The sequence below is a fragment of the Ptychodera flava genome, chromosome 7 (assembly GCF_041260155.1).
Source record: "Ptychodera flava strain L36383 chromosome 7, AS_Pfla_20210202, whole genome shotgun sequence".
In the NCBI taxonomy this organism is placed as follows: Eukaryota; Metazoa; Hemichordata; class Enteropneusta; family Ptychoderidae; genus Ptychodera; species Ptychodera flava.
Genome location: NC_091934.1, coordinates 45,410,703 through 45,424,488, shown reverse-complemented (window position 1 = coordinate 45,424,488; position 13,786 = coordinate 45,410,703). Strand labels below are relative to the sequence as shown.

At 35.7% G+C, this 13,786-nt stretch overlaps 1 protein-coding gene across 5 annotated transcripts in view; it reads left to right on the top strand.

Annotated features, from left to right (window-relative positions):
• The window catches only part of LOC139137676 (kazrin-like), an 82,790-nt gene extending 69,306 nt beyond the window's left edge, over positions 1 to 13,484 (top strand). For all 5 annotated transcript variants that reach the window (XM_070705887.1, XM_070705888.1, XM_070705890.1 and 2 more), the window contains 8 exons: positions 1,911 to 2,126; positions 3,710 to 3,897; positions 4,389 to 4,501; positions 5,272 to 5,506; positions 5,997 to 6,098; positions 6,359 to 6,525; positions 7,226 to 7,364; positions 8,191 to 13,484. In XM_070705887.1, the coding sequence (XP_070561988.1) occupies positions 1,911 to 2,126; positions 3,710 to 3,897; positions 4,389 to 4,501; positions 5,272 to 5,506; positions 5,997 to 6,098; positions 6,359 to 6,525; positions 7,226 to 7,364; positions 8,191 to 8,322 (1,292 nt within the window). In that variant the 3' untranslated portion in view covers positions 8,323 to 13,484. The remainder of the gene's footprint in view (positions 1 to 1,910; positions 2,127 to 3,709; positions 3,898 to 4,388; positions 4,502 to 5,271; positions 5,507 to 5,996; positions 6,099 to 6,358; positions 6,526 to 7,225; positions 7,365 to 8,190) is intronic.
• The last annotated feature ends 302 nt before the right edge of the window (positions 13,485 to 13,786 follow it).

The window sequence follows — 13,786 nt, the reverse complement described above, 5'->3', positions numbered from 1 at the left end:
AATTTGAAAGGTCAACTCTATCTCCACGTAGGTCTGGCAGCCATCGATGATACAGGACTCGCTACGATGTCATATAAAAAAATCAAATGATGGAAATAGTAGGCCTAAAATCATAATCGACGTAGTACGTTCTTGTGCTAGTTGGGTCGTTTTCACAGCACATATGGTTTGGAGAAATAGAGAGCGCAAAACAGGGGCGCAGATCGATAGCGCAGAATGGGAGCGCAGTTTGATAGCGCAGAATGGGAGCGCAGATTGATAGCGCAAATTGAAATGCGCTAGCGCAGTTTGGGGGCGCAGACTGCCGATTTCAGACCTCTCACATTGCTCTTATAGCTGGATGTCATACACTGCTGCTAGAATGGATGACATTTTCAGTGTTGTATGCATGGTTGTTGTTGCAGCCTCTTGTCTGAGTCATCAGTACCTGTTCTAATGTGTATCATCGGCAGTTACTTATTATGTTGGAGTTTTTTTCATTCACGCATGTGTAATATCCAAATTTGTAATCTCAATTTGTGGACAAATATTTATTTTTGCATGTATAAGAAAACAATAACATCATTATCAAACAGCCATATTGTTGATGCTATTGGCTGGAATGAAGGCAACAATTGAGCAGAAATGGCAACTGTCATTCAATAGAAATACATGGTATCATTAGGTTGACATTATCGTTCTAGTGCAGACACCCCCTGGACATTTTTGAGTCCCACACTTACCCTATCATTATTGTTAACCAGCGCCAAGTGGGGCATGAAAATTTCAAAATGTTTATAATTCCAAAATATTTGAAAAAATTCATACTTTACACATTTGACAGTTTCTTAAGTTCATGATGCTGGCACAGTTTTATCACTGTCCAAAATTTTTAACTTTCAGAAATTACAACCTCAATGTGTTAATAGCTTAATGGTTCTGTGTTACCATGTACCACCAATATTGTAATGAAAACCATAAAAAGGGTGCCCTCATCAAGCAACAAGAAATGCTTTGTACATGAAACATAAATTGTGCCCAAATTTCCATTAGAAGTCGCTAATTAGAAGTAGCTAATTTTTCACAAGTGATGGTTTATTCAGCATCAAATTCACAATAAAGAAAAGCCTGTAGACACACCAGACTGAGAAATTGTTTATAATGATCTTGGGTATGCATGCCAAATATTGCAATAGTCAGTCTTGTAGTTCAGTAAATTGCAATGCTCAGTACAGACTCATTTTAACACATCAGAGCCCAATAAGTTGTGTCTGCTTATTGCATCTAGGTCTACATGGTTGACATTTTTGCATATGACCTCAGATGGAGACTTAAATGTGCAGGTCACATGTGTGTCTAAAATATTCACCATGCTGCACAGTTTAGGTTTTGTACAGGGTTGGACTCTAATACGGTATGTGAAATGTGTACCAGCATACCTAAGGTGTCATGAACTGACCTAGAATGGAGGGATGTACCTTGACTAAAATGTCAAATGTTTGATTACAACTATCCTAGGATAGAAATGAGTGCCATCACTTGGTAGGAAGTGAAAACATTAGACTGAGAATGATTGATATTTGGTGGTCAATCATTAGTGCTATCATGGAGCAGAATTTAGTGCTGGCTTTATAAGATGATGTCATTGGGTAGAAATCAGTGCTGATGATAGTGCTGTCACTGGGTAGGAATTAGTGTTGATTTAAGATAAAACTTCTTTCATTGGTTTGAAATGATTGTCAATGTTTTGGAGCATACAACTTACATGTATGTTCAAATAACTATTAAGTAATCGGGAGCTGTTGAGAATATAAGATAGGTATTCATCCTGTATTCAATAGTACCAGGAGAGATATTATACCGGTATGAGATGGAATTGTGTTTGCTTGATATGCGTATGCTGATTGTACTTATAATCATTTATTTTTCAGACATAACTGATGATGGTCAGTCTTCAGTTCACACAGCACGTGAAGAAGACACTTCCAAATCTACTGAAGACTTAGATGCAGTCGATGCTGGTTCATCGGCGGCAGGAGATAAGAAGAAGAAGAAGAAAAAGAAGAAGAGTGGAGCCTTTGATTCGCTGTCAAAAGTCTTTAGCAGAGGCAAGAATAAGAAAGTACTTGAAGCATTGGTGTATGAAGGTATGTCAGTGATAGTTGCTATAGTAACACCGTCATCACTCATAAACTTTTTTTTCTGATTTTTGCCAAAATTTGATGAAAAACTATAGCCAATGAAATGTGATGTCCGTTTGATCCAAAATTATCAAAAAAATTACAGAAAAATTCATAAAAGTTGGTAAAATGTTGCACTAAAATTTTGGTGGGAAAATTACAGCACTCAAATTTGAGTGCCAAAGTCAATTTTTGCCACCTGTATAAAATACATCCCTGTCAATTCTTTGAGATTTTTGCTAAAATTTTGATAAAAAAGTGAAGCCAATGAAATGTAATATACCGGGTACATTTGGTCAAAAATTCTCAAAAAAATTACAGAAAAATTCATAAAAGTTAGTAAAATGTTGCACTAAAATTTTGGTGGGAAAAATTGCAGCACTCAAAGGGCAATCATGACAGTTGTGAATGACAGTGTTATAATCATAGGAACACTGTCAGTACAACCAAATGACAGTGTTTGCACCCTATAGGAATACCAGTCCAAGTTATGAATGGCAAGATTACATACAATAGGAACACTGTCAGTACAACCAAATGACAGTGTTATAATGATAGGAACACTGTCAGTACAACCAAATGACAGTGTTTGCACCCTATAGGAATACCAGTCCAAGATATGAATGGCAAGATTACATACAATAGGAACACTGTCAGTACAACCAAATGACAGTGTTTGCACCCTATAGGAATACCAGTCCAAGATATGAATGGCAAGATTACATACAATAGGAACACTGTCAGTACAACCAAATGACAGTGTTTGCACCCTATAGGAATACCAGTCCAAGATATGAATGGCAAGATTACATACAATAGGAAAACTCATTACAAGCAAAGTACAGCAATTACAATGTTAAAGCATGCAGGAATACTGTCAGTTGAAATGAATTACAATTTCACATCCTGTATTAGGGGAATAATCAGTAGAAGTGACCGGCAATTTACATCCTGTATGAACACTGTGATCACAAGCATTGAATAATACCTGCCCGATAACATCCTGTCTGTAAAAGGTCATTACAAGTAAATGACAGTGTCGCATCCTGCAGGAACATTGTCAGTGTACCGTAATTGAGTTATAAGGCTGACATTTGTACATCCTGTATGTACATCCTCATTACATATGAATTACAACATGGACATCCGATATTAAAACGAAAACATTACATCTGCTCATGACACATTTCGTATACATGTGGTGTATGACAGACTCATTGTGCGTTATGTTCCATATCATAGACCCTTGTCAACCCCATTTTCCCTTGAACCGTTCATAGCGTACTGTGGACAATGAGACTTCATTCAACATTTGCCATCAGAGAATGTTGTCGATAACCTTGATGCAGGACTCCAGCTCTTTTCCTTCTAAGTTTGTGTTTCTTTCTTTTCCAGTCACTTAAAACCAAAGCAGGAATGTTACAGTGTCTATACACAAATACAAGTTTTATAATAGCCATTTGTTATTTTGCAAGTGAAAATATGAATATTGCATTGTCACCGGTTATAGATGATTAGCAGTTTCTTTTTCTCACTTTCATTTCCAAAAGATCCGCCTTCAGCCACGGAAGCAAGTCTGTTGGAGTTAAAACATGAGGAGAAGCTAGAGTTAGTTGAAGAATGCAAGCGTACTCCGATGGTAAACTGGAATGCCAGTATGGTTGTTGCATGGCTTGAGATTGCCATGTCTATGTCAAAGTACGTCAAGATGTGTGTGGACCATGTGAAAAATGGCAAGGTAAGATAAACTGTGAATGGAACTCAAAAATGAGTAGAAGACTCAAACATTGCATATGGGCAAAGCAGGCAGCCTTTATCTAACAAGTCAGCTGTTGAATACAGTGTGCATATGTAGCACAACCATGAACTATTTTGATAGTAATGGTTTAGAACATTTCTCTGGTTTTACAATGAACCATAATGTAAAGCTTGTGTAACTTAGATGAGAGAATTATTGTAGGTTGGAACATGATGTTCTCATAGAATTGTTTCAAGACACTTAGGACACTTCAAAACATTGAATAAAGAGTCACTGCTTTACTAGGTAGATAGAGTATGGACTACTTTAACCCTTTCACCCCAGTTCCCTGTGTACAGGTCCAACTTTACCATTGATAACAATGGGTTTGGACCAAACCATGGTGGTGAGAGGGTTAAGAGTTGAATGAAATCTTTCCTGACTTTGGTCTCTCAGAAAATTTATGTGAATGTGTCTATCTCGTTTTGCAGGTTTTACTCGGCCTGACAGATTCTGAATTAGAATCAGCCCTTGGAATTAATACAGTGTTACACCGCAAAAAGCTAAGGCTTGCCATTGAAGAACACAGGGAAGATGTAGAATGGTGAGTTATACTGCCCTCTGGTGGCAGGGAGATTTATTTGAGAAAGTGCAAACAGGCAACAGTGCAGTGGTCACATGGTGTATGTAAATGAGGGCAACAAGGACTTTTATGATAAAAATTTGTTACAAAAGTACATTTTTAAAGCTGCACATGCTTTGGGGGGTATTTAAAGGTACTAAGTTGCTGCAAAATTGTATATATCCTTATAAGGTAAATAAATGTCAGCCATGTTTGCTAATAAAATGTCATGAGCACACACAGTTTTTATGGCATGTCCTCTCCCAGTACAACCAATTGATTGGCTGCTGTGAATACAGGTGACTTCATTCCTTTAAGGTAGAATGCGCCTCAGGGATAAATATTTGGACTCTAAAATTTTTACAATTCTTTTCTGATCTACCACTTGTTGGGGCTCATTTTAAAGCTCTTGGAGTAAGAAAAATTTTCACTATCATAGTTTTTCGAAAATCAAATGTTTTAGTTTTCTTCATGGAGTTAAAACAGGGATGGCAGCCAGTTTGAATTGCAAATATTGATAAATGTTAGGTAATTTGTTTCTGTAGTACCAAACTTTGCACAGTAACCCCTGACTATTTGTGGTTGAAGGTTTCATTGAGAAAAGTTTGAACAAAAGTTTAAGTCTTTCACTTTTGAGGCACATTACCACCTTAATTTACAACATCTCGCCCAAAAGTTTGCAAATTTATTTTTGAGTAATAATACAATTTTGATGAATATAATTTTGTCTGTTTGTTTGTTTGTTTAAACAGCAAATATCCAAAAGCTGGTGAAATGGACCATGAATGGGTGGCCAGAACTTGGCTGAATGACCTTGGACTTGGTCAGCATTCAGTTGCATTTGAAACACAGCTTATCGATGGAAGAGTTCTCAACGTCCTCACAAAGAAAGACCTAGAAAAGCATCTGAATGTGAATCGAAAGTTCCAGCAAGCTAGTCTACTTCATGGCATTGATTTATTGAGAAGATTAAATTTTGACAAACAGGTAAGGCAGTGACTCTGGAGCTATTTTATGTTAATATTTTAGTGAATTTATGGTGTATTTGCTTTACAATTCAAAATTCATAGAGAATCTTGGAACTTGAGTTCTTGATATCTCATCAACTGGCTAAAATTTTTCATTTTAACCTGTTCCACCCCAATTCCTATACAGGTCCAAAATCATCATTGAGAACAATTAGTTTTGGCCAAACCATTGTGGTGAAAGGGTTAACCCATTTTACCAGCAGACGCTGGTACAGCCCTAATTGTTTTCAGTAGAATTTGTAGATGTGTGTACGGTGAAGCTGGGATTAGTGGTCAAGAGTTGAAGTGCCTTAGTGGACTAGTCCATTTGTTGTAACCATCCAAGACACTGACCAATTCTGTCTAAACTGAGACAGATTCCTTTAAATGACTTTATCGTTAAACTGGAATTCTCTGACAAATAATCACCTACAAAGTTTTTACCAACTGCCTGTAAATTTTATCCACAGATCCTCACTGACAGGAGAGCATCTTGTGAAGAAGTGGATTTAGATCCACTGGTATGGACCAATCACAGGGTTATTAAGTGGGCAAAGACTATTGATCTCAAGGTAAATTGTAACAAGGTTGCTGATTGGCCCATTCAAGTTCAAAAGTTTTACAATCTTTTGTTTGAACCAATGAAAACCATTGTAAAGTGTAGATTTTCTTCAATAGCTGTCATTTAAGAGTACCTGTAACCCTTTGCTTAAATAGATCTTATAATTGCTTTTATGGATTAAGTATCTGCAAGGTATTTAATCTGCCTACTATAGATTGATTTGTAGTGAAATATAACTTACACAGAATTTTTTCCATGAAACATTGATAGGATTATGCAGATAACTTGCTGGACAGTGGAGTCCATGGTGCATTACTGGTTTTAGAACCGTCTTTCAACTCTGATGCTATGGCAGCGGCATTGGGTATACCGTCAGCTAAAATCATCATCCGAAGACATCTTACAACTGAACTCAATGCTCTGATTACACCAGCAAGGTGAGATTCAATCTAACCAATCACATTTTATTCCATGTTTAATTTGCATACCTAAGATTGAATCTAACCAATCAGATTTTACTCCATGTTTAATTTGCATACCTGAGATCTAATCTAACCAATCAGATTCTACTGTTTAATTTGCATACCTAAGATTGAATCTAACCAATCAGATTTTACTGTTTAATTTGCATACCTAAGATTGAATCTAACCAATCAGGTTTTATTCCATACTTTATTTGCATACCTGAGAAAAATATGAATTGTTCACAATGAGGTTTTGTTTCCAATTACTGTGATTATCATATTTCAAACAATTTTGTTGCAGTGATGTACAATATGTCGTTGCATTTTTGACGAATGTGACTATTAGCCGTGGAAATGAAAAAATGTTGATTTTATGGATATTTTCTTGTTGGCAATATTGTTGCATTGTGTCATATTTGGTTCAACACAAGAAGTGATGAAAAATGAGACAAAACCATTGAAAACCATTGATGATTTATGACTGATCCGTATAGAAACTGTCTTCTTTTCATATCATGTTATTTCTCTCAATGAACTGAATATCGCACAAGTCAACACACAGTCAACGTTATTCTTTCTTTGTCCAGAAAATGTCTCCAGGTTGTTTGCTTTAGCAGACCAAACAATGACTTGAACAAACATTTTTACAAACTAATGTTTTTTATTTTTCCAGAGGAGTACTGGAGGCAACAGGGGTTTCGTTGCTAGGTAACAAGAAGAAAAATTCCGGAGGGTCAGTGGGTAAATCTTTTGTCAGGTCATACAGAGGTGGAAATTATGAAGAAGAGAAAAAGAAGAGATACAGTTTTAGGGTGAGTTGTTAGTTTGTCAAAGAATATGGCTTTTTGAAGCACAGATAAAATATCTGTTATGATATCGCTGGTAAGTTTGTCGTTACAGCCTCAAACTGTACAAGGATAAGATTTCTGTTTTTGGGAAATGTAATTGGCGAGTCTGCCTTTGTCACATTTTGCTAAACTAGAAAACGATTGTTTTGGCCAAGACTTTACTGATTTCTGTTGAGAAGACAAGACCACACTAAAGAGCAATTGCTCTTTAGTGTGGCCTCTTACAGCCAACAATTGTTTCCTTTTGAAATTAAGAAAAAAATAAGGGGTTCACCTCGAAAAATTTGGTACTGGAGAAATAAATTACTCAATATTTTTCAACACTTGAAATTCAAATTTTTTTTCTCCAACTCCATCCTTGTGTTAACTCTACGGGTTAAAATGAAATTTTGATTCTCACAAAAATAAACAGAGGAAAACTTTATTTACTCCATTAGTTTCAAAATGAACCCCCACAAGTGGTAGACCAAAAAGTATTGTAAAGGTTTTCGAGTCATAAGATCTGTGCCCAGGAGCATTGCTGATAGGGAATTGCCCTGGAAAATCTACCATTCCATAATACTTGGCAATGTACATTGAAAGGTGTACTGTGTAATCTTTAGTTGCTGTTGCAGTAATGCAATATCAATGGTCAATAAATGGCGCCTTGATACATTTCTATGTAACCTTTGACCTCGTATTAAACCTTTATTGTTAGGGAGAGCTGTGACACATCCATCTTTGCTAGCACTACCATTTGATGCACTGTGATGGAAATCAAACTGAAATAGTTATGCAATCTCACTCTCAGGGTTCACTTGGACGAGCACTGGGCAGGAGAGCAAGATATGAACTGGACAGAGGATCATTTGAAGCCACTCCAGAAGAAGGAAAAATGAAACGATCAAAGAGTCAAGAAATTGTGGAAAGCAGTGGCATGTAAATGTCAGCACGCCCCTCATATTGAGTGGTATAGCCCTCAAAAGCTTCTCTCTCAGTACCCTGTCATTGTAATGGTATCACACACGCAGGATGAGTGGTGTACATAATCATAACAAGTATTATTTTTCCCCCGATTTTCACGGTAACTTATTGAATTGTCATGCATTATATGTAATGGTGTTGTGCATTTGTTGAAAGTGTTTTACTTTGAAGATAGTGTCATGCAGAATAAAATGGTTGTCAAGCTCAGCTTCCTTGATTGTGATTGGTCAAAATGTCGATTGCTTGACTATGATTGGTCAACATGTGCAGATTGCTTGACTGTGATTGGTCAACATGTGCAGATTGCTTGACTGTGATTGGTCAAAATGTAGATTGCTTGACAACGATTGGTCAACATGTGGATTGGCTGGCTATGATTGGTCAAAATGGACTGCTGGACTATGATTGGCTGGAATCAAGTATAGATAAGTTCAAAGTGTGACCTGACATTGGTCAGGTTGAATGTCCTCTCAGTTACTTGCTGCACAGCATATTTGCACGAGCACGTTGATACTTGCTTCAAAACAGACATCTCATAGCCCATAATATGGTGCATTGGATCATTTCATTAACTTGAGAGGGTGAAAATTGATTACATGTAAATGACGAGATAAAATGTTTGATCAATCATGACAATAATATCTGAAGATGTAAATTTTATTTCATTATTAATGTTTGGACTGTACTATGTTTTCAGGGGGAGGAGAGGTGAAAGTATGCCATCATAAATGGAAGAATGTCATACTGCCACACAGTTAACTACTTTGTTACCTGTGAACCCTGTTTGTTGAAATGGACTGTTCCACTTCTCTGACAACTGCCATATTTGCATATGTATTCAGAACTATTCCAGAAAAGTATTAGAGATGCATTTAATTATTTCAAAATTGAGAATATTTGAAATATATTTAGAATTTTTCTGTACAGATGAGAGAGAATGGTGTAAAAAGATTGTGAGTTGAATTATTGTGAGTTGAGAAGATAAATATTTTACGAAGTGTGTATCAGGAGTGAGGTTTTCAAATAGAGAACCAGCTTTATCATTGTAACAACCCTCCATACGTCATAGTCTATAATCATCATTGCTGTGTGTAAATTATGAATCGAGACCAAAGATTTCCAATATATGTGTAAAGTACATTTAATATACGTTCTTGCATGATTGTGTCAGTAGCTATACCACAAGGTAATGTTATCTGAATGATTTTGTAGTAGGGTCAAAGTTCAAAAGGTCATAGAGTACGCTGTACCTCTGTCTAAGGTATGTAGGGTATTTTGTAGCCAGTAAGCAGTCAGTTGCAACAGCAGTGTTATGTCAGGATCATCATAATCTACTTAGATGGCCTGATGTTTATTTTATTTTCAAGTTTAAGTTTTGATGTCAGTTGTTGATAAGTCTAGATTCTCTGATGTAAAAATAGTTGTTTTAACAGTTTTAAATGTTTCTGGTCATGTTTTTTTTTCCATTTTACAAGCCAAGTTTTGTTAGTTATTCGCTGTTACACACTAGTTAGTTTGTCATTGGCGTTTGCTCCAACAGGGCTTCCATGTCACATGATCTTTCATTTTGAATATTGATGAGTAATGTCACAAGATAGAAATACTCCATTTAGATTGGTTGGTCAGTAGTGTCACATGATCTTTCATTTTGAATATTGATGAGTAATGTCACAAGATAGAAATACTCCATTTTGATTGGTTGGTCAGTAGTGTCACATGATTTACAACTTTGTGGCTATAGTTAATTTGGTATGAAGAATTCTATTTTCTAAGATCAACACCGGCCATTGTCAGAACAAGTATTGTACAACTGTTGTTGGTAATATCAATTGAAAAGTTGTGTATTTTAGTTTAGGCAGACAGACGACAAGACTGGAATATCTGTCACTGGAGGGTATTCTTTCTAATATTGAATGAAAGGGGCGCCCTCAAATGACATTTCTCCCATTCTAGTAGGTAAGTTGTACAAGCATGTTTTGACTCTGATGTCCAAAATATGTTTGATGGATGAGCTGTGCATAATGCCAGATTTTTGCTGTTCAGAGATGAAACAGGCCAATAAAAATATTGTGAATTATCTGTAACAGACAATGAAATCCGACCAATCAGAGGTAAGGATTCTGGTAGTGTTGTGATATTAAGCAGTTAAAATTGTATGATCCTCAACAACTTTGTGTTAAATCAGTAAGTCGAGTTCCTGTACATCCCAAGCTGTGCAATCCAGGTCATGTGACAGTCATGTGATTTGTGTTGCTTAATGTATTTACTATCTTAGCTGTTGTTACCCAACTGTCAATCATGTACACTGCAAACCATGTGACCTTGTTTGTCCAATCATGTTCTCTGAAAATCATGTGATATTATACAGTTGTTGACATTACATGTGTGGATTTATTCTTATAATGATATAATTACAGATTCTCTCATCCATATTTTACTTTTTCTCTTCTCGGGACTGGTGCCTGAGAATAGCTAAAATATATCATAATTAAAAGATGTAATTTTACATTTAATATTTCATAAAAATGAAAACCCAATCATCATTTATGTTTAGCAGTGCAAGTCAGAAATAACGTCATATGTTGGTGAAAATTTGTTGTTAAAATATGAATGTGTATTGGTAATCCATTATAATTTAGCTATGTGGATTTGCCAGTGTTTTAGAAAGACTTTTTCTGTTAGCTAACCAGCAAAACTTTAGTAATGCATCCTGAAAGTTTATGTGGAATTGTGGATGTCTAGTTATCAAGTCTATATGTTTGTGAAATGATCCCCATGAATTCTTGTTTTGTCATCCAATCAGTTTTGTCGACTTTGCACTGACAAAGTTTACCTTTCACCCCCATCTCCCATTTAAAAGATCTGACGTTGCCCCACAAAAAACAATAGGGTTATTCCAAAAACTGGTGGTGAAAGGGGGTTGCAACCCTGGAAACCAAATATCACTCACTACTGCACATTTGGTTACTTTTAACTCAGCCTGTCCAGTGTGAACTATAAAGTCTGTCAGATTTTCAATACAACTTTGATTGATTCATCAATTCCTACCTATTTATGGCCATGCTTTGGCCCAAACGTATCATTATCAATATTCATTGTGGACCTGTTTACTTGGAATTAGGGTTGAACAGGTTAAATAATGACAGAAAAGGAGTTGCAATGAATTTACCTACATACCTTCAGCTAGTATTACATCTCTATTGTTTTAATGCTGTGAATAGACTTGTATCAGACGGAAAGGATTCCATTGAGAGAACAACTTGTTTCAAGATGTGCTGACTACATTTATTTCATCTTTAACACTTTTCACCACCATGGTTTGGTCCAAAACCCATTGTTATCATTGGTGCTTGTGGACCTTTTCAAAGTGAATTGGGGTGACTGAACAGCATAATGACAGGCTACGATCTTTTCTTCCCTTTTATTGGGAGCAAATTACTTTTCATACTGAAACCGGCCATTTTTATTAATGTAATGACCACCTCAAATTGCTTATTTTCACTGCATGAATTATTATAGTCAGAAAATCTACCAATTAGTTGATTTAGCAATTATTTATCAGTTGTGATCAGATTGTGTACAAATTTAATGAAAGAAAGAAATTTGCGTTTATATTTTGATGATATTTTTTCATTGTTTTTAAATGCCAGTGTTTTACGCCCTGAAGCATCCTGTCAACTCAGACTGTACATGTGTAGACTGCACTGTTATTGTCAGTAAGTGAATTCTGGTCTGGATTAGAATTCAAATGTAAACAATAACAGTGCATTTTACACACTCAAACGCTGTGTTGACAAGCTAAATAGTGGATGACTTAACATTGTTTGGGGTAGAACAAGAACTTGCTATTGACAGAAAAAATCCAAAAGTAATGACAAAGGATCGTGACATATTATATAATGACACAACACCAAAGAGACAGCTATGATTTATAATGGCAGTATTTACGGAGACAAATGTTTCTGATGATGACATTTGAAAAAAATCCTGTCAATACAGAAAGTGAGCAAACTATTGTGCATCTTCTCTTTGTCATATTTCATTGTATTGCCTTCAGAGTGGTCTGTGAAATTGACTCTTTCAAAATTGTCAAAAATCACACCATGCATGTATATGCACTGTGTCACACAACATCAGCAATAGCTTTGTCAAGTAACATTGTCAACCAGACCAGTCGACTTTACGTGTCAATCAAATCCTGCATGCAACAAACTAAAGACAAGGAAAATGAATACTCAATCAAGCCCAGTTGTAAACCATGTGTGTTTATTGAAATCTGGAATTTTGAAACTAGTACAGACAAGATACACTCAGAGCAATGACACATAGCATTGTAATCATTTTCTTTGATGTGAAACAGAAATTGTGTGTGGTTACTATGGATACATTAATGTGAGTGTTTGATAATGTTGCTTGGCAACTCTGATAACTCAGCATATTGCCAGGCAACAGTGCATCGACTTCAACTGAATCTGTAAAATTAAATTTTTCACATTTATTGACGTCAAGGAAATTAAAGAGTTTAGGGGTGATGTCAAGCAAAATTCAGGAGATTGTTTTTTTCAATACTGCTTTTTTCAAATTGTTTTAGTCAAGCTCTGAGAGCATTACTAACCCGAGGCAATAAATGAGACAGTACCTAATGTTATTACAGTATTAGACTGCCCTCTAGTGAGCTAAAAATGAAAACGTTTGTTTTTACTATTTATTTGGCAGTAAACTGATGCCTAGATCTTGGCACACTAAATTTTAAAAAAAATGTAATACCCATGTCATGTTTTCCCACAATTTTCAGATTCATGGAGGTAATTGAAGAAAGATTATGTGGAAAGTGGAAAGATTTTTTAAATTATTTAATTTTTTTTGTAATGTGGAGCAGGTGGACATGTTCACAAGCGTTCAAAAGTGGAAGTATCACCTTATGCCACATTCATATCAGAGGTCAAAGGTCATGTTATGTACATAATAGAGTATTTAGCCAATGTGATTAATGTAGAATAATAATGTGTCACATTTGTCATGGTTTAATGTTTTTAGTTGCTTGTATGTACAATGCTGTATCTATAGAGAACTTATTGTGCTTTCATTTTTTTTGTGAAATAAACTCTATATAATGCATAACTGTGTTGATGACTGTTTGAAATGATTGAGTTATAACTTATATTGCTGTGCTGATTCAATGTACAGTTGAGGGACATGTTCACGTTTTCACAATCATCAAGTTAGTATGCGCCTAGAAAATGAAAGACTTGCTCAAACTTTTCTTAAGGAATCTTTCAACTGTTCTCTCTCATAATCAAGAATAAAAATCAGGGGTCACCATGCAAATTATGGTACTAGAGAAATAAATAACCCAAGACTTACCAATATATAGAATTCAAAATTGCCGTCATCCCTGTATTGACTTTATGGAGAAAATAAAA